Source organism: Beta vulgaris, chromosome 8, assembly GCF_026745355.1.
Source record: "Beta vulgaris subsp. vulgaris cultivar EL10 chromosome 8, EL10.2, whole genome shotgun sequence".
NCBI lineage: Eukaryota > Viridiplantae > Streptophyta > Magnoliopsida > Caryophyllales > Amaranthaceae > Beta > Beta vulgaris.
The window spans coordinates 18,226,855-18,248,953 of NC_079209.1; the positions used below are offsets into that span (position 1 = coordinate 18,226,855).

Here is a 22,099-nt window from a genome sequence, read left to right on the forward strand (position 1 = left end):
ATAAAAAACGGAGGAAGTATTAAAGTTTCGTTTAAGTTTTTAACCATTTATTTGTAAATTGCTACTTTGAAAACTTCATATTATACTACTACTTGAATAGCTAATAAGTAACAACTACTCTCATAACTAAAAGTTACTACAGCTATTATTGCGGAACACGCCCAAATTCCCAAATTCCCATCGGTGGGGCCTACCTGACCTGCCCATTGTCTTAACTACTTTCCCTTCATTCATTCGAAACACCATTAATCTGTCTTCCCCAAATCCTTTAAGCAGTACATGAACTGGTTCTCTCCTCATCTATTCCACAATTCACATCAACAGAAAAAGATCAACAACATTCGAATTGCACATCTCGCATATAAAGACCAGGTAAATAGTTACCAGTTACCACTCTCCACAAATTTACCAAATTTATGTTAATGGTTGTTAAATTCCCCCATTTCGCAAGATATTAGGGTTATCAAATTCATCAATTAATGTTTTTTTAAAAATAATTTACCATCCCTTTCTCTCTCTAGATTCATCCATTTCATTTTCCAGCTTCATTTCTCACATTCTCTCTCTTCGTCTCTTTCACCTGATCACTCTATCTCTTCTCCATTCAAGACTTCATGATTTAGGGTTTTCTGTGAATCATCTTGAAGCAAACATTTTGAATCATTTGGTTCTGATTATTTCAGTTGCGTAAGTTTCTTGTTTTTGGCTTTGTGGCTCAACAACCGGTTTATTCCAGGTTATCAACTCCAAGTATACATTTATTATTTGTTATCTCAGTCCTTTTCTTATCGTTTTTATTACTTCTGTTTGGAATGCAGGTGACTTGTATGTATTGAAGTTTGCTGAGGATTCGAGCTTCACTTGTCAATTTTTAGGAACATGCAGGTTTTCTCCTGTCAATTTAATCTTTTCTTTCTATTGTTCATATGAATTGAATCTTTCTGTATTCTGGTATGTCATAAGATGACCAAACCATCTTTTTGTTTGGGTCCTAATGAGTAATTTCAAACTTTTATGAGGTTGTCAACTTTGCCAATGCCTATTTTTTTTTGTTTATGCGCCTGTGAGGAAACAGGCATGTCCTCAGGGTGGATAATATAGGTAATTTAGTAATGTATATGCATAGAACATGGGGGAATGAAGACGAAAGATACTAAGAAGAAAGATTTGGTAAATTGTAGTTACGAAGTAAATATAGTGAAGTATAAGAATGCTAAGGGGAAGGGAAAAGAAGAAGTTAAAGTGTTAGAAGTGTGTGATTTGTGAAGGGATAGAATTAGATATTTTTGTTTAGGATGAAAAGATTAATGAAGTCAATTGGGTGTTATAGAATATATCTCTATTAGTCAAAACTTAAAATGCGGAAGATTTAGAAATAGAGGTTTATTTAGTATTGTATTTTGATTGAGGTTTGAAGATGAGTAGGGGAGATTGGCTGTTGGTATTAATTGCTCCCTCCATCCCAAGTTCCCAACGTTTTGGTTTGTCTTAAAATTAGTTTGAACACTTCCCATTTTTTCTTAGTCCCATTATTATTATATTTGTTTCCTAACACCCTCTTGGCCCCCACTCCATCTTTATCAGTTTAAAATCCCAGCCTTTTAATACCCCACTTACTCCTATCACACATATTTTTTATGAAATAAGATTTGATAACCATAGTAGAACTTATCCGATAGATTAAACTACTAATCCAACAAGTGGTCAAATTTTTTGGGATGGAGGGAATAGTTAACAAAGCTAATTTAAGTGACAACCTATTCAATAAGATCTAGGGGACAAACGAGATACTATTTGAGAAAATACACTTTGATACTTGTGGCTGATGGAGATGCACATGATTGCTCAAATCATAAGTTCGATGAATTGCTAAGAGAGTGATAAAACATAGAAAAAGGAAATGTAGAAGCATCTCGAAAAATCAATGCTTTATTTGGAGGTTGATTCACTATGGAGCATCCACCTTATGAGGTTAATTTTAGGTTATTACAAGGAGAGTAAGAAGGATTGCATATGATTTAATCAACTTAGAGAAGACTTATGGCAAGCTACCAAGAGACGTCCTCTAGTAGACAATGTCAAAGACAGGTATACCACGTAAATATATTGATGTACTTAACGGCATTTATCACAATTGAAAACAAATGTTGGGGCATGTGAATGAGTAGTGTATTTGACATTATGATTGGGCAAAATCAGGGATATGCATAAAGTCCTTTCTTCTGCAACAATGATTGATGAATTAACACGGTCTATCTAGGATGAGATATTATGGTATATGCTGTTTGGGAATGATTGTATTGGTAAATTGGATTAAAGTTGGAGCTAATGCTAAGTTATGGAGATAAAAGTTAGAATCCCAATGGTTAAGGAGATAAAATTGAGTACATAGTGAAACTAAAGCACTTTGAAGGAGCCAAGCGAGGATGTAGTGGTAATATATGATACCGAGTTACCGATAAGTGAGTGCTTTATATACTTCAGGTCAAATTTTCAGAGCGACGGGAGATTGATCAAATTGTAACTCACAAAGGTTACATTATAGGTAGTTGAAATGTAGGGTAGCAATGGGGTTCTTGTGGGAAGAGGGAAGATCAAAGGGAATATTCTGTAGGATGGCAATTAGAGCAATACTATATTGGACAACTATTACAACAATATTATATAGGTCAGGATGTTAGGAAAATTTAGGAATAATGTATTAAGAAGATGCTTTTTGAAATAACGTTATTGAGACAAAGGTGCGGATATTGTGGAAGATGATGCTTTCTAGGTGGGATGTTATTATTGTTTTGACAATTGAGAAAATATACTTTCATTATAACCCCTTCTGTTTAACGTCAAGTTATGTTTTAAGTTGTAGGTTCTAAGTTTGTGAAATTTACCACTACCTATCTGAAAATCATGGAGATTTATTGCATGAAAATGACATGCCTTAGACTTGCTGAAAAATTTTAGATTCGAAGGAGAGACAGTATTTTTGATATGGACAGATGATGAAGGTAGTAGTAGTACAGTAGTAGTATCGTAATCCAATTGTTTTACTGCAAGTACCTTGTTTCTAAGTATATTCGCCCTAGGCTACTGAAGTTAACTTTGATAAGATCACTCTCCCTTGAAACCCTTATTCACATAAGCTAAATGCAAATTGCATCTCTTAGCATATGAACGTCATTTAATTTCTTAGATCTGCCAATAGAGCTTCCTGGTGATTCCTCTGTAAAGTTTGCACATAATGACATAACATATCTTGCATTTCGAGATGTCTGCACTATGCAAACATGATCTCTGTTAGATCCTTAAATTGTGTCTCGTCCATTTACTATTGTTTTTAATTTATTTTGGAAGACTATATCAAAATGGCTGATTAGTCTTTTATATGCTTCTTTCTTATCCTAAGTCACTCAGGGATAGTGCGTTCTGGATCAAAGGGCAATGTGAATCAACCTCTCTGTTATCACAGGGATATAACAAAGACTGTACATTTCACTCTCTCTTACCCTGCCATAGAATTAGCTGGTCATACCTGTCCTGATTCTTCTTTAAGACCCTTTATAGACAAAGCAACGTCATTATTTACTACAGGATTTTGATCCCCTAGCCAATGAAATTTATGCAACTCTCTTAGATCAATAAATATATTGGTTAATATGAGGAGTTGACATATCATGGCATAACTACTTTTGGGGCCAAGAACTAAGCTCTCGAGAAGTTAGGAAGATCCACCTATAAGGAAGCAGAGATGGAGTAGTTAAAATATACTTCCTCTGTTCCATATTAATTGCAACATATGAAGTTGGCATACGTTTTAAGGAAATCATGTGAAGAGGATAGAGATAGAGATAAATAAGAAGAGGAGCCTGTGTAAAAGGAGAGAGATAAATAGAATATATTATCAAATGAGGTAATGTTGGAATCGATGTGAAACTTCCATACAAGGGCAATGTTGCCATCAACATGGAATGCAGGAAGTAATATTAAAATTTTCAATCTGGTGCCTGCTACACTCACATGCTGAAATCATACTAATTCCAATGCATAAAGGTACTAGGACTTACAATTGGAGGATGGTGGCCTCTAGGGTGTGTCAAGGAATCAAGCTGGTATATGAGGCCCACAGAATATATATTTCCTGCAAGTTCATGTGGTAGATTTTCTGTACTTTTATGGATAAAAGTTCCATGTTGGTCTTTGTTTTAAATGCAGGCATCCAGGGCCAGGCTGTTCAAAGAATACAAAGAGGTGCAGAGAGAAAAATCTGCTGATCCTGATATCCAACTAGCTTGTGACGACTCCAACATATTTAAATGGACTGCTTTAATTAAGGTACATGTAATAACGCATGCTTTCAGATGAGAATCAAGCTGATCTATATTTTCTTAACCTTACTAGTCCTTCCCTTTGCTCAGGGACCATCAGAAACTCCGTATGAGGGTGGTGTTTTCCAGCTTGCGTTTGCAGTGCCTGAACAGTATCCTTTGCAACCTCCACAAGTGCGATTTTTAACAAAAATATTTCATCCAAATGTCCATTTCAAGGTGAGGGGGTTTGATCTTTTATTACTACCAATGTGGAAGATTGACAACTGAAGCATTATTTCTGAGTCCATGTTTCATGATTAATTTGTAATTGATGTATAACATGTGTCTATTCTCTAAAGGTTTATCTCACCTCAACTCTTTATCAAGGGGTGACTAGGAGAATTATCAATGTATTCTCATTGATATCCCCCTCCATTATTGGAAAAATACTAATATCCTGATGGCTTGAACAATTGGGGGGGGGGGGGGGGGGGGGATGAATTTAAGTGGGTGAGAACTAGAAACTGTGCTTGTGTAAGTATAAGCACGACCCAGCGCCCCTCCCCCACACATCTCCTGGGCCCAGAAAACGAGTATATATGCACATGTAACAGAAAGAAAGAGCTAGAGAGAGTTATTATTGGTTGTTTTGCAGCTGCATAACAGAAATTGTTTCTCTTACGTTCAGACTGGAGAGATTTGCTTGGACGTAAATTGGTGGTTTTGCAGCTGCATAACAGAAATTGTTTGTCTCTTACGTGCAGACTGGAGAAATTTGTTTGGATATCTTAAAAAATGCATGGAGTCCTGCTTGGACGTTGCAATCAGTATGCCGGGCAATAATTGCTTTGATGGCCCATCCGGAGCCTGATAGCCCCTTAAATTGTGATTCAGGTACAGTCTCAACTTTTTATTCTTTTGTGTCGCTATGTTGCTTCCTAAAATTAGAATGCAAATCATAATTATTATCCAGTTCCCGGTTATCTATTTTGTATGTTAAGTAACTTCTTGCTGGATCATGGGAAACTTTGCTTCCCCTAGTGTATTTTTACTTCCTACAGTAAAAAAAAAGTCGGTTTTTTGAAGCCACCTTTTGCCTTCAACTCTTCCACTTGTCAAATACATCCTCTGTTTAGAAATAGTTGCACCATTTCTATTTTGTGTACTATTCACATCTTACACTTAAATTGTCTTTGGTGATTTATATTTTAGGAAAAACATAGTCATGTGGGGTCTTGTTAGATTTGTCTCGATGTAAATTTTTTTTAAATAAACTTTTTATAATTTTTACTTACTGATAATTAAAGATATTAATGGTTGAAATCATACATCGGCATGCGTGAAAGTTAGAAATGGTGCTATTTCTAAACGGAGGAAGTATTATCCAAACTCTAAGATGTGTAATTTTCTATGATATGTCATGGAAATTTCAACCACTACAATGCGCGGATTCTACAAATTGGTTGATAATTTCTAAAAGCTTTAATTTGACTGTGGTCTAGGAAATCTTTTGCGATCTGGAGATGTAAGAGGATTTCATTCCATGGCAAGGATGTATACCAGGCTGGCAGCCATGCCGAAGAAAGGATGAGCTTGAGCCCTTTCTTTTCTCGCTTCAATTCGATGAACTTGTGTAATGTAGAAAAGTTTATCCTGCATGTATTTATGTGGTTACGTCAACTTTAGGGTGGGCTTTGTTGTATGATTGTTCCTAGATGTTTGTTCTATTGGGAGTGCTCATGTAACACGAGAGCTAAACATCACTCTCAACAATGAAAGAATGGTAATGCAAGTATTCAGCTTTCTCTCACTTTTTACTCATTGCTGGAGATTGCTGAGGCTTATAATTGGAAATAATTTGTAAGATAACAAAACTTCATTTACTTTAGAAACCAAGGTTATGACTTGAATTAGACTTTTCATTCAACAACACAAAGGTCTTTTGATTTGCTCACTATTAATATGGGACGGATGGAGTATTTGAGCTAATTTTTTTTCCCTCAGTTCACTATTGGAGGAGATTTTATTTTGGTGTTGTGATGAAGTAAGGTTAATTCGTTCACGGATCTACCCATTTATTATACAATGCTTGTGTGTATTGGGTATATTTTAATATATCTAGAAAAATAAGTTTAGTTGTCATCAATTTAGGCTATCAATGCCATTTGTCATCTTTAATCAATTCTTCCAAATTTTTGAATGCCATGTGTCGTATGATGGTTGAACATGCTGATGTGTCATTCTTCCCTTAAATCCAAAAGTGTGTCATACATTCCTTTTTAAACTTTTCCATTCAATAAGATGACCAATCAATTAAAATCTCCTAAATTCGATAAGTTTTTTTTTTTTACCAATTCCTTTAATCATGGCAGCCGTTGAGATTCAATAATTAGAGTTGATTTTTGCATCCCAAATCACAGCCCCTAAAAATATGCCATGATTTATGAATTTATCCATAATTCAATTCGATAATTAATCCTATATACTTCATGTATTATGCTACTACTAATGCATCTCTTTTATGTGTGGCAGATAATTGATTTTGGATTCTTAAAAAATGTGCATTCTTTAATAAAAAATCAAAATCAATTTTTATATATCCTTATACTTTTTGCTGAGTTTTTGGCCTTATATATATAGATACCATAAATTACGGGTATTAATAAGCCGTATTTTACCCAGACTTTTAGCCTTATTTAATGACAGACAAAATAGGTTTTTATAGAGATGATGGAGAACATATAGCATTGAGATAATTCTTTAATTTTCATCAAACTTTATACATGAGATTATATATTGCTCACCCTATCAATAATGACATAGAAGTAATATTTTAGATTTGTTGTTTTAGTCATCTAAGTAGGGTTAATTAAGGCACAATATAATTAAATTCGTTTTATATTTGATTATTGTCATGAGTGTAGTCTAAAACTGAAGGCTCATTACAAGTTCATTAAAGTTAATAAATATGAAAAGTTGAAACCTAACTAATGTTATCATAATCCATACTTCAATTTCAAACTAAAAGAAAAGGAGTTTATCTAATTAATTTTATCCAAATTGTTAATAGATTAAAAAGAGTTTTACCTCCCTTTAATTAAATAAACAAAAATTTATATTTCAAAGTGGATAATGTAAAATTCTGATTTTGTGAAGTACTTTATCCGTACTTTTTAATCAATTTTTTTGTAAAAAAATTCTGGTTCATTGATCCACCATGGCATTAACTAAATCAGCAGCTCAACACATGGGTCATAAGCCAATTTTAATGTATATTTAATATACAATCAAAAAAATCAAATCACAAGCTACACCATGATTGTAGAAAAAAAACTTAAATATTAAATTTATGAAATAGAAAATTTTTCGTGCAAATTGCGGGATTTGAATCAAGAGAATAAAATCTATATGAGTTCAAATTCAATTTCTAAAGAAAAGGAGGCAACTTGGGAATGCACGAAATCTACTCGCCAAAGTTCTTGAATACAATTAGATGTTTGAGCTTACCCAATCATAGCATAACAAATTTACACATGAATATGTTTTTCGTTAACTATAAATCACCATAGATAAACTAATTAGAGCTTTTGAATAGTGTAAAAGTAAAACAGTTGCAAGTTAAAAGAAAGGGAGGAAGTATAAAACAATATGTTTGAAATGAATTTAATGTATTATTATCATTATTGTAAAAAAAAAAATTGTGTTAAACAACATATCATCTATATTTTAATATTATCTTATAATCAAAAGTACTTGCTAAATAGATAATCTGCAATGTATGTGTCATATTCTACTTTATAATTTATAATAATTTATACAGCCCTTGGAATTTTTTTTTTAATAACACTTCTACATTATATACGCTGCTCAAAAGTGATGGAGTACACATATATAGTTACTTTTACTTAAAATTAATTAACATAAATGGGGTGGATGTTTTGGCATGTAAAGTGAATCTTTTGGAGGACAAGATAGGTGGTGGGTTGGGTATCAGAAGGTACTGATATAGAAGTGGGTAGTGGAAAAGGGATGTTTTTTATTTTGTACTTGCCACGGGTGATGGGTGGGCATATGGATGACTTTATCTCCCTTTAATATTTAAAGATACCATCATATATGATCAAAAAATATAGAACATGCCAATAGCAGATGTATTATCCTATTAGCTAAATATTTGAAACCCCCACTTCAAAAAAAGAAACTAAAGCTTAGAGTATATTAAACCCTCATAGCTTATTTCCTATTCACAAATTAAACCTTTTAGGCTTTACGAAAGATGTAGGTGGACATGCTTATATAGATAAAAAAATATATTTTGCAATTATCTTTGTAAAGTAATATGAATTTATCTTTTATGTTTTTAACTTCTAAATCATCACTTCTACAGAACCATGGATGGGGTTTTTGGCATTACCATGATCGATCATAATGTGGATGCAACCATAAGTACTCAATTGATTTTTCTCCAGAAAATTAGCGCACTTGCTAACGGGATATATTATCACATCATGCACCTTTGCATGAATCCATAGACTTTCCACAACGAGGAGGTCTTTTTTTTGCAATTTTAATTAGTAGTTTAACACTAACTTAATATTTCAAAATCGAACATAGGTACGTACTACAACTTAGAAAATTTATGAGAATAAGTTCATTAGAACATAATAATAAAAACCTATAACTTCTACGTTACTCATGTTGCTTTGGCAATTTTCAAGGGAAAGATAGAGAAAAAAGAGATAGAGGAGAAGAGGAAGAAGAAAGAAAAAAAACAGGAACGAGGGTGTATAATGAAGTGGTGGATGATAAAAGTATTAGGATTAGTAGGTTTTATATTCAATTACTATTATGTGCATTCAATGTACAATAAGTTTATATCAAACTATTTTACTTTTGGTCAAAACAAGTCACTTTCAAGTCCAAATGGTCACTTTTTAGTTTAAAATGGGTCACTTTTATGTAACAGACAACTTTATTTTAATGTTAAACAAGTCAGCTTTGTATAAGTAAATTGACCCTTTTACGGCAGAAAGTTACCCATTTTTTTAAGCTCGGGTTATGTATTCAGACACGGACTATTGCATGACGTTGTTTGAAGAGTTACAAGCAAACAGGGTTTGAAAATCTTAATATATAATAAAGATCGTGGCAACTCATCTGTTACAACCAATGTGGTTTATGGGGAAGTTTTTCAAAATGTTTGAATTTGTATTGAGTTGTAATTGACCTTATTTTTTATGTATCAATTTAGATAAAGTGCAATTGTTTTTTTTTTTTCATAATGTGTTGTCAATTCAATTTGATTCAATCAATCTCATTAAACAAAAATGTTGAAGACATTAATAACATGTCTATTTTTGTTTGACTAATAGTTTATAATATCACATACAAATATGGCTCCCGTGCAATTTTTGCACGGGTTAAAACTAGTTTACTTATACTCGCTATAAATATTTAGCCATTTGGAGCTTCTCTATTATGTGCTTATTTGCTTAGTTGGAGAGCAAGAAATTGTAACAGCCCGCACTTCCGAGCTGCTAGCTAATTACACTTAACATTTATAAATCTCAATTAACACTTAATAACCTCGAATTTACATTCATTCGCAGCGGAAGTATAATCTATAAAACGATCCTGGACCTGTGGGTTATAGGCCCACAACAATAGCACAAAATAGAAATACAATTACATGAATTGATCAATCAAATCTCTGATATAATACATTAAAACACCATGACATTTCTTTCCTATAACACCATATAATCTCCACCATAGCTCATCCGAAAATCATCTTTTATTATACCATGATCCTTAAACCACACCGGAGCTGGATTCCACATTCCCTGAAAAATTTATTAGCATTGAATGCTGCCCAGATTATGTAAATGGAAGTTAGGGAAAAGGTAAATCTAGTGTAATGGAGAGTTTAGGAGTTAAATGTGTATTGATATTGGAATAATAGAGTGTTAAGACTAATATGAACATCAAGTTCAAATATTTGGGGTTGTAGGGTTATGAGTTATATAATTAAGATTGATTAAGATAATGTATTCGTAATTGTAAATATTTGGATGAATAGTTGAGTCATGAAATATTTGTTTATGACATAGAAATATGGAGTGAGATATCCTGACTTACAATAATAAACGTAGATGATTTATTATAATATAATATGGTCGTGGAAAATCTGAGATATTAATGTGATAAGTTGGACATACAAGTATCATTCGAGCAATGTTGAGTTCATGTATTGGGGATAAGTAATCCTTCAAGGAACATTCATATCTTGAGAATTCTTGGAGGCTATAGTGAGATGTTAGAAGTTAAAGATGGAAGTCCAAGGATAAGGGACTAAAAGAAGGGGAAATTACCAAAAGGAGTTAGAGGGAATATTATGATCTAAAAAGTTAGAAACTATAGGTTATACGTGCTTAGTGCAGGCCCGGCCCTGAGCCTTGTTTGGAGGGGCATTGGCCCAGGGCCCACGCCTACAAAGGGCCCAGTCGTCAAAAAAAATTGCTGGCAATAATATAGGAAAGGGGCGTGAATTGAATTGGGAAGAAAGACAAAATGTTGTGCTGTCAAACCCAAGTCCCAACTTAACGCTTCATCTTCTTGGACTTCACTCTTTTAACTCTTCAGTTATTTTCTCTCTCCTTTCAAGACTCAAATTTAATCTTCTTTTAATCTCCATAATTTTCTCTAACCACCATTAAAATTATAAAATATATTCATAATTTCCAAAATATAGTGTTAACCTCCTCTTAGTTATTTTTTATAGAAGTTTTAGAACATCCTCACTGCAGCAGTTACACAATCTTTCACTAGTCATTATCACTAATTAGAGTATACGAGTAACAAAAACAAATAAAAGCAAGATTGACAGCAAAGGAAGAAGCACAAAATATGGAACTCCACCAAGGTACACTAGGGGAAAAAACAGAAAGGCTTGCGCAGGAAGGGCTGCGCTTTTCCTAAAAGCGCAGCCCTACTAGTGAAGGGCTGCGCTTTTTTTAAAGAGCGCAGCCCTACATAGCAGAAGGGCTGCGCTTTTCCTAAAAGCGCAGCCCTACTAAGTGAAGGGCTGTGCTTTTTAAAAAAGCGCAGCCCTTCTGCTATGTAGGGCTGCGCTTCTTAAAAAAACCGCAACCCTTCCTAAAAAAATTTGAAATAAAAAAGTTCGCGGGCTTCAAATATTAAGCGGGATTCGTCAAATATATCCCTCATTCTTCTCTCTCCTCTCTCACGTCCCTCATTATTCCTTTTCCTCATTCTCTCACGTCCCTCCTCCCTCTCCTCCTTCTCTCTCATCCTCTCTTCTATCTCAAAAACTCCCAGAAACGTTGCGACAAAAACGCTGAAATGATTTGCACTAATCATGCAGACGGATTGCCTATTGTGATACCTTTTCGGAAGCGGAACGGGCCAACGAGTTAAACTCACGGCTACGCCGTGATGTTTAGGCTTTTTAAGCCATCCGAGTTCGTTTAAGCCTCCAAATAGGCATTTTAAGTTTTTTTGAAATTATTTTTTTCCTTAATTATGTATTAGGGTTTTGTTTTATGTATTTAAACATTATTAGGTTAATGTTTGGAGGTAGTTCTTGTATTTTCAGATCTATAATGTTCTTGTATCATTCTCTTTGTTTTGATTAAATGTTCTTGTATACTTCTCTTTGTTTTGATTAATGTTCTTGTATACTTCTCTTTGTTTTGATTAATTAATGTTCTTGTATACTTCTCTTACTTTGTTTTGATTAATGTTCTTGTATTTTCATCTTTGTTTTTATTGATGTTCTTGTATTTTCAAATCTATAATTTCTTCTCTTCTGTATATTAGTTTTTGTTCCTTTTTTTTCATTTTTGTTTCGTTCTTTTTTTTGTTTTGGGTTTAGTATTCTCATTTTCGTTTCGTTTCTCTTCTCTTCTGTTTAATTTCAGAAAATGTGAGATTATGAGTAAAAAAATGTCGAAATTTTTTTTTTTTTTTTTTGGTAGGAAGGGCTGCGCTTTTTAGGTAAAAGCGCAGCCCTTCTAGCTTAGAAGGGATGCGCTTTTTCCTAAAAAGTGCAGCCCTTCTAAGCTAGAAGGGCTGCGCTTTCTAGCGCAGCCTTACTTAAAGAGTGAAGGGCTGCTACTGAAAGGGCCGCTGTCAAAAAGCGCACCCCTACATGCCTTTTTCAGCGCAGCCCTTCTTCATTTTTCCACTAGTGGTATATAACATTTTCAATATAATCAATTCCTGATTTCTTCTTTCCAGCATCAGTAGCCTTGGTCTACTTAAAACCACGAATCTTCTTGGCCCTGTTCTTTCTTTTCTGGATTTCTGAATCTTTGTTGCCAACCCATTCTTGATCAACCTCCTCTTAATTATAACGAGAATTTTTTTCTACAATTTTAATAGGGAAAGTTTGCATTTGTATAATGCATTATTCATAGATTTTACTCTTAATCAATTGAAATTATTAAGAAATCTCGAAATTAAGAACTTTTTTGGGGGAATATTGGCTGACTGACTATTGAAGATTGTCGGATTTGTCGAGTCAAGTTTCGGTTTTTCTGCCTCACGACGGTGGTTCGGTCCCGTCCCGGCGTTCCGACGGTGGTCGTGGTTCGCTGCTGCCTAGTGCCTAGGCATGCCAGATTTCTTACACATTGGTCAAGGAAACAAAGAAAACTTTTAATAGAACTACGGTTATAAGTTTTTTATTTGTTCTATTATAGATTGTATTTTTTTAAAGGACCCCAATTTCTTATTTAGCCTAGGGCCCCAAAAAGGTTAGGACTGGGCCTGGCTTAGTGTGTGGTTTCGGCAATAGTTCACCACCTTGGAAATCTTTGAGAACATATGTTATATTTTGACTACGTTATCTTTTCCAATTATGAAAAACATTTACTATCAAAATCTGTCAAATGATGTTAAGGAGATGAAGATAATTCGAGATTTCAGATTTTGAATAATACTAAGTAATTTATAATTGTGTAATGGATTGGCATATGATTTCTAAGTCAAATATCCATCATTTCCAAAGTATGTTTTCAAAATTTAAACATGGATTTGTTATCCTAATATAAGATATGAATATTTGTTATATGAATTTTCAGAACCATGTATATGAGTTTCGAAAAATATGAGTTAATGAAATTAATAATTGAGTATTGCAGTTATGTTTTGTTTTAGAAGGGAAGAAGCTGCAAAAGTAGTGACGAACAACATTTGTGGAGCAGGTTTGCTCATTATGTGTTTGGAGTGGGCATTGCTCCGTTATGTAGGGTCATGACCTAAAAGTCTTGCAAGCAGAATATAAGAAAGGTGGGGAGACGTCCCTCAAAAGTCTGGAGACATGGTTTACCCCTCTCCATTCGTGTTCCTTCCCTGAGTAAATATTTTGATGCTAAAGTATTGAGAAAAATTTGAGTTATGTTTAATAATGATGTAGATATAGCCAGATAATTTATGGAAAGTTTTTGAAAAGTTACTCAGTATATTCTTTGACATGTTATGTTTGCATCCTTGGTATCTATCGAGGAATATCTTTGTATTTTGAGCAAGTATAAAATGTTTGGGAAATATAAATATATTGGTTATACGGAATCTATGGTTTTGTTAAAGTAGTATAGATTATCATCTCATCTAATTTCTAATGTGTATAGTTTTGTTATATCGATATTCATCTATTTGAATGCATGGAGTAATCTTATGAAAATTTATTTAACGTTACGAGTATATTTTAAGCCACTAAAAAGAATTTCTGATTGGACAGTGTGTACTCTGTTTCGCTGATTTTGTTCTTGGAACCTGTCCTGGTGGGGGCAGCGTTCAATGCTAATAAATTTTTCAGGGAATGTGGAATCCAGCTCCGGTGTGGTTTAAGGATCATAGTATAACAAAAGATGCTTTTCGGATGAGCTATGGTGGAGATTATATGGTGTTATAGGAAAGAAATGTCATGGTGTTTTAATGTATTATATTAGAGAGTTGATTGATCAATTCATGTAATTGTATTTCTATTTTGTGATATTGTTGTGGGCCCATAACCCACAGGTCCAGGATCGTTTTATAGATTATATTTCCGCTGCGAGTGAATGTAAATTCGAGGTTATTAAGTGTTAATTGAGATTTATAAATGTTAAGTGTAATTAGCTAGCAGCTCGAAAGTGCGGGCTGTTACAGAAATAGTCTCGGCTTCAGGGGATATAAACACTACAATTGGATGTATAATGTTTTCAACCCGTCTTGCGTGTGGCCGGCCACACGCGAAGTTATAGGTGTGACAATGCGCGACATACTGTCAACTCATTTTTAAACACTAGTAGAAAAAGCATGATTTGCGTCCCCGGATTTGCGTCGCACAGACACGGAAGTGACGCAAATTACCTTTGTGCGTCGCATGCCAAAGAGCACTCGACGCAAAACATCAATATTCAATATCAGCATATGCGTCGCACCATATGTAAGTGCGACGCAGATTACCTTTGTGCGTCGAATCTGTTCCTTGTGCGACGCATATTGTGCGTCTCAGTTGGGGCGAAATTGAGCTCAATGTGCGTCGAATGCGGAGCTGGGTGCGACGCACAAAGGTAATCTGCGTCGCACCCTTTGAACGTGGGACGCAGATTAGCTTTGTGCGTCGCACCCAGCTCCGCGTGCGACGCATATTTGGCTTCTCAGTTTGGGGCATCTGAGCCCAATGTGCGTCGCATTGAGGCCTCCATCCGACGCACATTGGGCTTCCAAAATAATAATTTAGTCCAGCAACGACTTTTTTTTTTCGAGCCCTAAATCAATACAAACTACTCTCTTTCTCTCTCCTGCGACACTCCTCTTACTCTCGCTCACACTCGCCGGCCTCCATAACTTCGCCCTAAATAATAATTTAGACGCTACTTGGCGTCTGTTGCAGGAGCAGACGTTACTTTAAAAAAATCGGACGCTAAACTTTTGCGTCCGTCTTGCGGACGCTAAACGCCGAATTAGCGACCAGGGTTTTTGCATCAGCCGTTTTGCGTCCGTTGTCGGACGTTAATTTTGTTAGCGATCGTCTCCGTGTTTTTACCGTCCGATTTTGTCGGACGATAAAGCCTTACATTGTTGTTGTGCACCCTTACTCTTGCCGGCGCACCCTCACTCTCACCGGCAACTTCCTATTCTGGTGGGACTTCATCTCTCTCTCTCTCCCCCTCTCTCTCATTCTCGTTCCTTACTCCCGCCGGTGCCCTCTTCGCTGGCGCACCCTCGCTCACATTCTCGCCGCTGGTGCACTCGTCGATTGTCACTGCATTGCCGCTAGAATATGTTGCGCGGCACTGACCCTGTATAGCTTGGTATTCGTACTCGTCTTCCCTCACCTTGGTTTTGTTTGATGAACTCGAAAGCGTTTGTCACCGCGCCTCCTTGACAACCGACGAGTTCCTACTCTCGCCAGTGCACCGGTTCTCTCTCTCTCACGTATCTCGGTCTAAGTTGCTGCTGCACCAGTTCTCTCTCTCAATCTCCCTTCGCTGCACCGTACCGGTTCTCTCTCTCTCATGGACTAACTTGCCGCCACGGACTGACTTGCCGCCGTCGGTCCCGCCGCCGGCAATGTAGGTATTTCTTGGTTTTTTTTTGTATTAATGTATATTAATCATGTATTTTCAAGTTATTTTAATTTTTTTAGGGGTTGTTTTGAATAATCTTAGTTCTAATTTTTGTTAAGGGGTTAAAATTAGAATTCAAATCATGATAAACATGTGTGAAATAATATGAGATTAAATTTAGGATATTCGTAGCTTATGAATTTGTATAGTTTGTGTAGTATATAGTTTCTTGAATGCTCTCTTTAGAATTATGTACTTCAATTATAAGTTAGAATTCTTGAATGCTCAATTTAAAATTTGAAACTTATGTCATTCCTTTACATTGTAGTTTAGTTGTCACCTTAGTCCTCATCGGTTTGCCGGTTCTCCAAGCTCGCGTCTTTGTGCTTGTCTTCGCTGCTCCTTGAGAGCAGAGGTATGTATTATAGCTTTTGTTATTTTTTTTATTTATGTTAATGTAACCATTAGTTTGGATTTAGGAATGTATATATGTGAATTGTTTGGTTATTATGTGATTGGGAAAATATATGTTGAATCATAACCAAACCTATAGCTATATGGACATACCTTAATGGGGTGGGGAGGGAAATCTTAGGAATGGATTGGTTTGTGTTGTTTTATTGCAATGTGCATCATTTGCCTAGATACCCGTTCGAGGCTTACTCGTTAGGAGTAAGTCTTGAATAGTCCCCGGTTTGGGACTGTCTTTGAGTTTCTTATCTCACTTAGGATGTGAATGAATGTTTGGTTTTTGATTCTAAGAAAGATCCGGCTCATTTCCCTAAGTGTTCTCTTGGTACATATGTTGATAGTTTAACTACTATCTTCATCGTGTACTTGGAGAACTGTAGGGAAGTGCTGCCGGATTTTTCTTAGAATTTGAAAACCAAATGTTCATTCACTAGTGAGATGAGAAACTCAAGGATGGGTTAGGTTGGAGTGATAAGGACCCAAATGGTCATGACTGCATTTGATAAACTACTTTGAATGATGTGATCGATTGTATTCTTGTTTGGTGTCTCTAGTGTATGAATATGGATCGAAACTGGATGTATGGTAATCGAATTTCGACGACATTTCTACAAGGGGTTAATGAATTTATCAGAGTTGCGTTAGAACATCAATCGGAGAATGGGTCAAAGTTAGTCTTGTGTCCTTGTTGTGATTGCAATAACTCAAGGGGTATCGTGATATGGATCAAATTAAAGATCATTTGATTCGTCGTGGGTTTAAGAGTAACTATACTAGGTGGACATGGCATGGAGAGTTTTATGAGCTGGGTATGAGCTCCACTAGCTTGTGTGATGATTTGCATGTTGATGAGGTTGAGGTTGAGATTGAAGGAGATGGTGATAATGAGAATGATAGGGTAGATGATGAAAATGACATGGTAGATGATGAAAATGATAGAGTAGATGAGATGTTGCACAATTTGGAGGATGAAAGAACCGATCGTCCGCATATGTATGATAGTATTTTAAGTGCAGCGGAAAAACCTATGTATCCGGGGTGTGAGAATTTCACTAAACTTTCTGGAATCCTCACATTGTTCAATATGAAATCGAAGCATAGTTGGACAGATAAAAGTCTAAGTGAGTTGTTCACTTTTTTACAAGAATTGCTACCTGAAGGGAATGAAATGCCCAACTCTACCTACGAGGCAAAGAAATTGTTGTGTCCATTAGGTATGGAATATGAGAAGATACATGCATGTCAAAATGATTGTGTGTTGTATCGAAACGAGTACCAGATTTGCGTGAGTGTCCTAGGTGTGGAAAGTCTCGATACAAGGTAAAAGAGAATAATGATGAGGGGATGAGAAAGAAAGAAACTCCGGCGAAGGTTCTTTGGTATCTACCAATCATTCCGAGATTTAGGCGTTTATTTTCGGATGAAAATAATGCTAGATTACTAAGATGGCATGCGGACGAGAGGAAGAAAGATGGGATGCTTAGACATCCGGCCGATTCTCCGCAATGGAGAAATATCGACCGAAAGTTTCCCGATTTTGGTAAAGAACCTCGAAATCTTAGGCTTGGACTTTGTACAGATGGGATGAACCCATTTGGCACACTAGGTACCCAACATAGCACTTGGCCGGTTCTACTGACAATTTATAATCTCCCTCCCTGGTTATGTATGAAGCGTAAATTTATTATGCTATCGCTTCTTATTCGGGTCCTAAGCAACCCGGAAACGACATAGATGTGTATCTTGACCCGCTCCTTCAAGATCTGAAATTGTTGTGGGATGAAGGTGTTTCCATGTTCGATGCGTATGCGAAAACTGACTTCACATTGCGTGCCATGATATTTTGCACGATTAATGATTTCCCGGCTTATGGGAATTTGTCAGGGTATACGGTTAAAGGAGCAAAGGCATGCCCTATTTGTGATGAGAATATGATTGATAAGCGGTTACATCATTGTGGGAAGAATGTGTACCTGCATTATCGTACATGGCTTCCTTTAGATCATCCATTCCGTAGAAGAAAAAGTTGTTCAACGGAAAAGTGGAGATGAGAGAAGCCCCTGTACCTTTACGTGGAAAAGAGGTTTCTAATAGGGTAAAGGATATTGAAACAATTTTTGGCAAGCCCTTCAAAAGTGTCTCAAAGAACTTATACAAGAAAAGATCTAAGTTTTGGGACCTTCCGTATTGGGAATGTTTGGAAGTCAGACATTGTCTTGATTTAATGCACATTGAGAAAAATGTTTGTGATGCCATTGTCGGAACATTGTTGAATATGCCCGGGAAGACAAAGGATGGAGTTAAAGCTAGGAAAGACATGGCTAAAATTGGCAGACCAGAACTAGCACCTCAGGAGCGGGGACAACGCTATTATCTTCCACCAGCTTGCTACACTTTGTCTAAGAAGGAGAAAACTAGTTTTTGTGAGTCCCTGCATAGGTTAAAGGTTCCTGCTGGATACTCGTCAAATTTCCGAAACCTTGTTTCACTGAAGGACTTGAAACTTGTTGGTTTGAAATCTCATGATTGTCATATCTTGATGCAGCATATATTACCTGTTGCAATACGAGGAATTTTGCCTTCCCAAGTAAGATATACAATCACAAAATTGTGTTTCTTCTTCAGAACTATCTCTACAAGGTGATTGATCCTAACATTCTAGATAACTTGCAAGCCGATGTAATAGAGACGATGTGCCGATTTGAAATGTACTTTCCACCATCATTCTTTGACATCATGCCTCATTTGATAATCCATCTTGTCAGAGAAATTAAACTTTGTGGGCCCGTTTGTATGAGGTATATGTGGCCTTTTGAAAGACATATGGGTACTCTGAAGGGTAAAGTGATGAATCCAGCTAGACCAGAAGCAAGTATTGTCAAAGAACAGTTGCTGAGGAAGTATCTGAATATGCAAGTCAGTATTTAGCACGTGCACAAGCAATTGGTTTGCCAAAATCTAGACATGAAGGAAGGCTTGAAGGTTGTGGTACCATTGGGAGAAAAAGATTGTGTCTTGATGGAGAGTTGAAAAGAAAAGCAGAATTGATTGTGTTACAAAATCTGAAACAAGTTCATCCTTACTTAGATGAGCACATGACTGTGCTTAGTGTTCAGTATCCATTGTTTAATGAACGTGACTTGATGATTGAGCATAATCGGACGTTCGTTGATTGGTTTAAAGAACGAGTTATGAACCAATTATCTGATACTCCTAACGATGTATCGGATTTGAAATGGTTGGCATATGGGTCAAAGACGCAAGTTCTTTCCTATGAGGGGTATGACATCAATGGTTATACATTTTATACTAAACGGCAAGATGACAAATCCACGATGCAAAACAGTGGTGTTACGATGGGGGCTTTGTCATCAGAGTATAAAAGTAAAAGAGATAGAACGATTGTTGAGACAATGAAGTCTTACTATGGGTTCATTGAAGAGATATTAGAACTTGACTATGTTGACTTCAAGATTCCGCTGTTCCAATGCAAGTGGGTTGATATTCGTCGTGGTGTGAAGAAAGATGAACATGACTTTTTTACATTAGTCAATTTCAGCCGGTTAGGACATCATGAAGATAACTTAATATTGGCATCACAAGCAAAACAAGTATTCTACATGGTTGACCCTGCCGATTCAAAATGGTTTGTTGTCATGGAAGGAAAAAGGAGAATACTTGGAATTGATGATGTACACGATGAAGAAGATTACGATGCACAATTCAATGAAGTCATTGCTTCGTCAGTAGTCATTCCAAGTACATTAGGGGAAGATCTAGACACAAATTACATTCGTCGAGACCACAATGAGGGATTTTACGTTGGCAAAGAAATAGCTGATTAATAGGTAAATTATGTAATATTAACACAACTACTAATGTTTATAATCTTTAATTATTTATTTTGTGTTTTGCATGTTCAAATAATTGTGTATTAATTTATTGATTAATCTAACATGTACATGGTTTCAGGTGTAGTGATGGAGATGAGATAATGCGTGATGCATCTGATGAGCCCCAGATTACTGATGCAGCTGTTACGAAGAAGAAAAGTAGGCCAAGAGGTCCTACAAAAGGGATACGTTCCAAACCCGGCATTCAGAGAGTTCTTGCTTGGGATGAGTGGATACGTCCGATTGGGCGCTATGCTGGTGAGTACAAGATATATTGTGGGGAGATCAGTAGAAGCAAAGTGTCTATCTTGTACGACACTTGGGATGATGTTCCAGAAGGCACACAAAACACTTTGTGGGAAGATGCTAAAGTAAGTAACCTTATTCTTTTAATAAACTAATTGAGATTATGTTTATTATTTTAATCGTTTATTATTAATTGGTTTATTTTTGTATATTGAAGAGAGAGTTTGGAATAGAAGAGGATGTTTTGAAGAAACGAGATGTCTTGACTACATGTGATAAACGGTGGAGAGATTTCAAGTCAAGATTGGTGACCAGATGGATCACGAAAACGAGGAAGGGCCTAACAATGATAGGCGACCATACGTGATGTATCCTTTCATCACACGAGAGATCTGGGACCAGTTTGTACAAAAATGTAGCTCAAATGAGTTCCAGGTATGTAATATATAATACGGCTTTTTCACCAAATACCCCCGACAAATCAACAAATTCACAATATACCCTCAATGTTTCAACAATTCACCATATACTCCTGACTTTTCATTTTTGTGCACCACATACCCTTTTTCTAACGGACGTTAGGCTGCCGTTTGTTTTATTTACGATTTTGCCATCATTATTCACTAACCCTAATTTGAACCTGTAACGCCCCGAAAATTCATAACCTTAATTAAACACAATTGCTCATACTTAGCAGCGGAAATGGAACTTAAGCTTGTGGGATATGGCCCACTGATACAATGCAACCTTAAATAGTCCTTGATAACTATACATAAATACTCGACCCAAATAATAATAATAATTTCTCCAACACCAGATACCGCACACTTTTCCTTGAACATGATCCTTATTAACAGCGCACTTGCAATGGCTATGCTCATACCTAAAACAGAAAACAAAACATCATGAGCCGAAGCTCAGTAACATACTACCCTAACAGCGTAAATTCATTTCAATTCATTTTATTTGCAAACAGGGAGAAGAGAATATAGTAAAACATATTTCAAATTCGTAAAGAAATAATAGCAAAGTAAACATTTATGAATAGCATCTCAATACTTCATAAGTTCCCATTATCTTTTCATCTTTTAGCTTGGTAACTGGCGAGTATACCATGTGATGACCCTCAAGGAGCCCAGCTCCCTTTTTGGGTACACCATCATGTGATGATCTTCAAGGAGCCCAGCTCCCTTTTTGGATACACCACCATGCGATGATCCTCAAGGAGCCCCGCTCCCTTTTTGGATACACCGCTCGCACCAAAATAGCATGCGGTACCCCTCAAGGAGCCCAGCTCCCTTTTCGGGTGTACGGCGGGTGCGAAGGTACGTGCATGACCATAAAGTAGATAAGCGTAACATTATACTGCCAGAACCTCTTTCACTTTTATTTATCATGTTTCGTTCGTTTAGCATTCATCGGCATAAGCCATAGATCTTTCATCAATCATACTTGAGCATCAACAACTCATAAGATCATCATTTACGAAACTCATTCGAAAACAAGTTAATCCCACAATCCATATAAGATTCACATTGCAAAATCCTTAACATAATTATAAACATCATTTCACAAACACATTTTGAAGGGATGGGTGTTAGCAATAGAT

At 36.0% G+C, this 22,099-nt stretch overlaps 2 protein-coding genes across 5 annotated transcripts; both read left to right on the forward strand.

The window, feature by feature from the left end:
* Positions 1-217: 217 nt before the first annotated feature.
* On the forward strand, positions 218-6,111 carry LOC104882941 (protein PEROXIN-4). Of its 4 annotated transcripts, XM_048634375.2 has the most exons (8): positions 287-372; positions 684-736; positions 819-885; positions 4,052-4,103; positions 4,207-4,326; positions 4,410-4,538; positions 5,066-5,195; positions 5,804-6,111. In XM_048634375.2, exons 4-8 carry the CDS (start codon positions 4,068-4,070, stop codon positions 5,890-5,892), a joined length of 504 nt encoding a protein of 167 aa, XP_048490332.1. In that variant the 5' UTR covers positions 287-372; positions 684-736; positions 819-885; positions 4,052-4,067; the 3' UTR covers positions 5,893-6,111. The 4 variants fall into 4 exon arrangements, with proteins under 4 accessions (XP_048490331.1, XP_010665675.1, XP_048490332.1 ...); XM_048634374.1 differs by lacking the exon at positions 684-736 and having other exon boundaries at positions 218-372; XM_010667373.3 differs by lacking the exons at positions 684-736; positions 4,052-4,103 and having other exon boundaries at positions 218-372.
* A 13,431-nt stretch (positions 6,112-19,542) lies between these two features.
* LOC130589852 (uncharacterized) lies at positions 19,543-20,857 on the forward strand. The gene is made up of 3 exons (XM_057391462.1): positions 19,543-19,631; positions 20,324-20,615; positions 20,708-20,857. The coding sequence occupies exons 1-3, from the start codon at positions 19,543-19,545 to the stop codon at positions 20,855-20,857; spliced, it is 531 nt and encodes a 176-aa protein (XP_057247445.1).
* Positions 20,858-22,099: the final 1,242 nt, after the last annotated feature.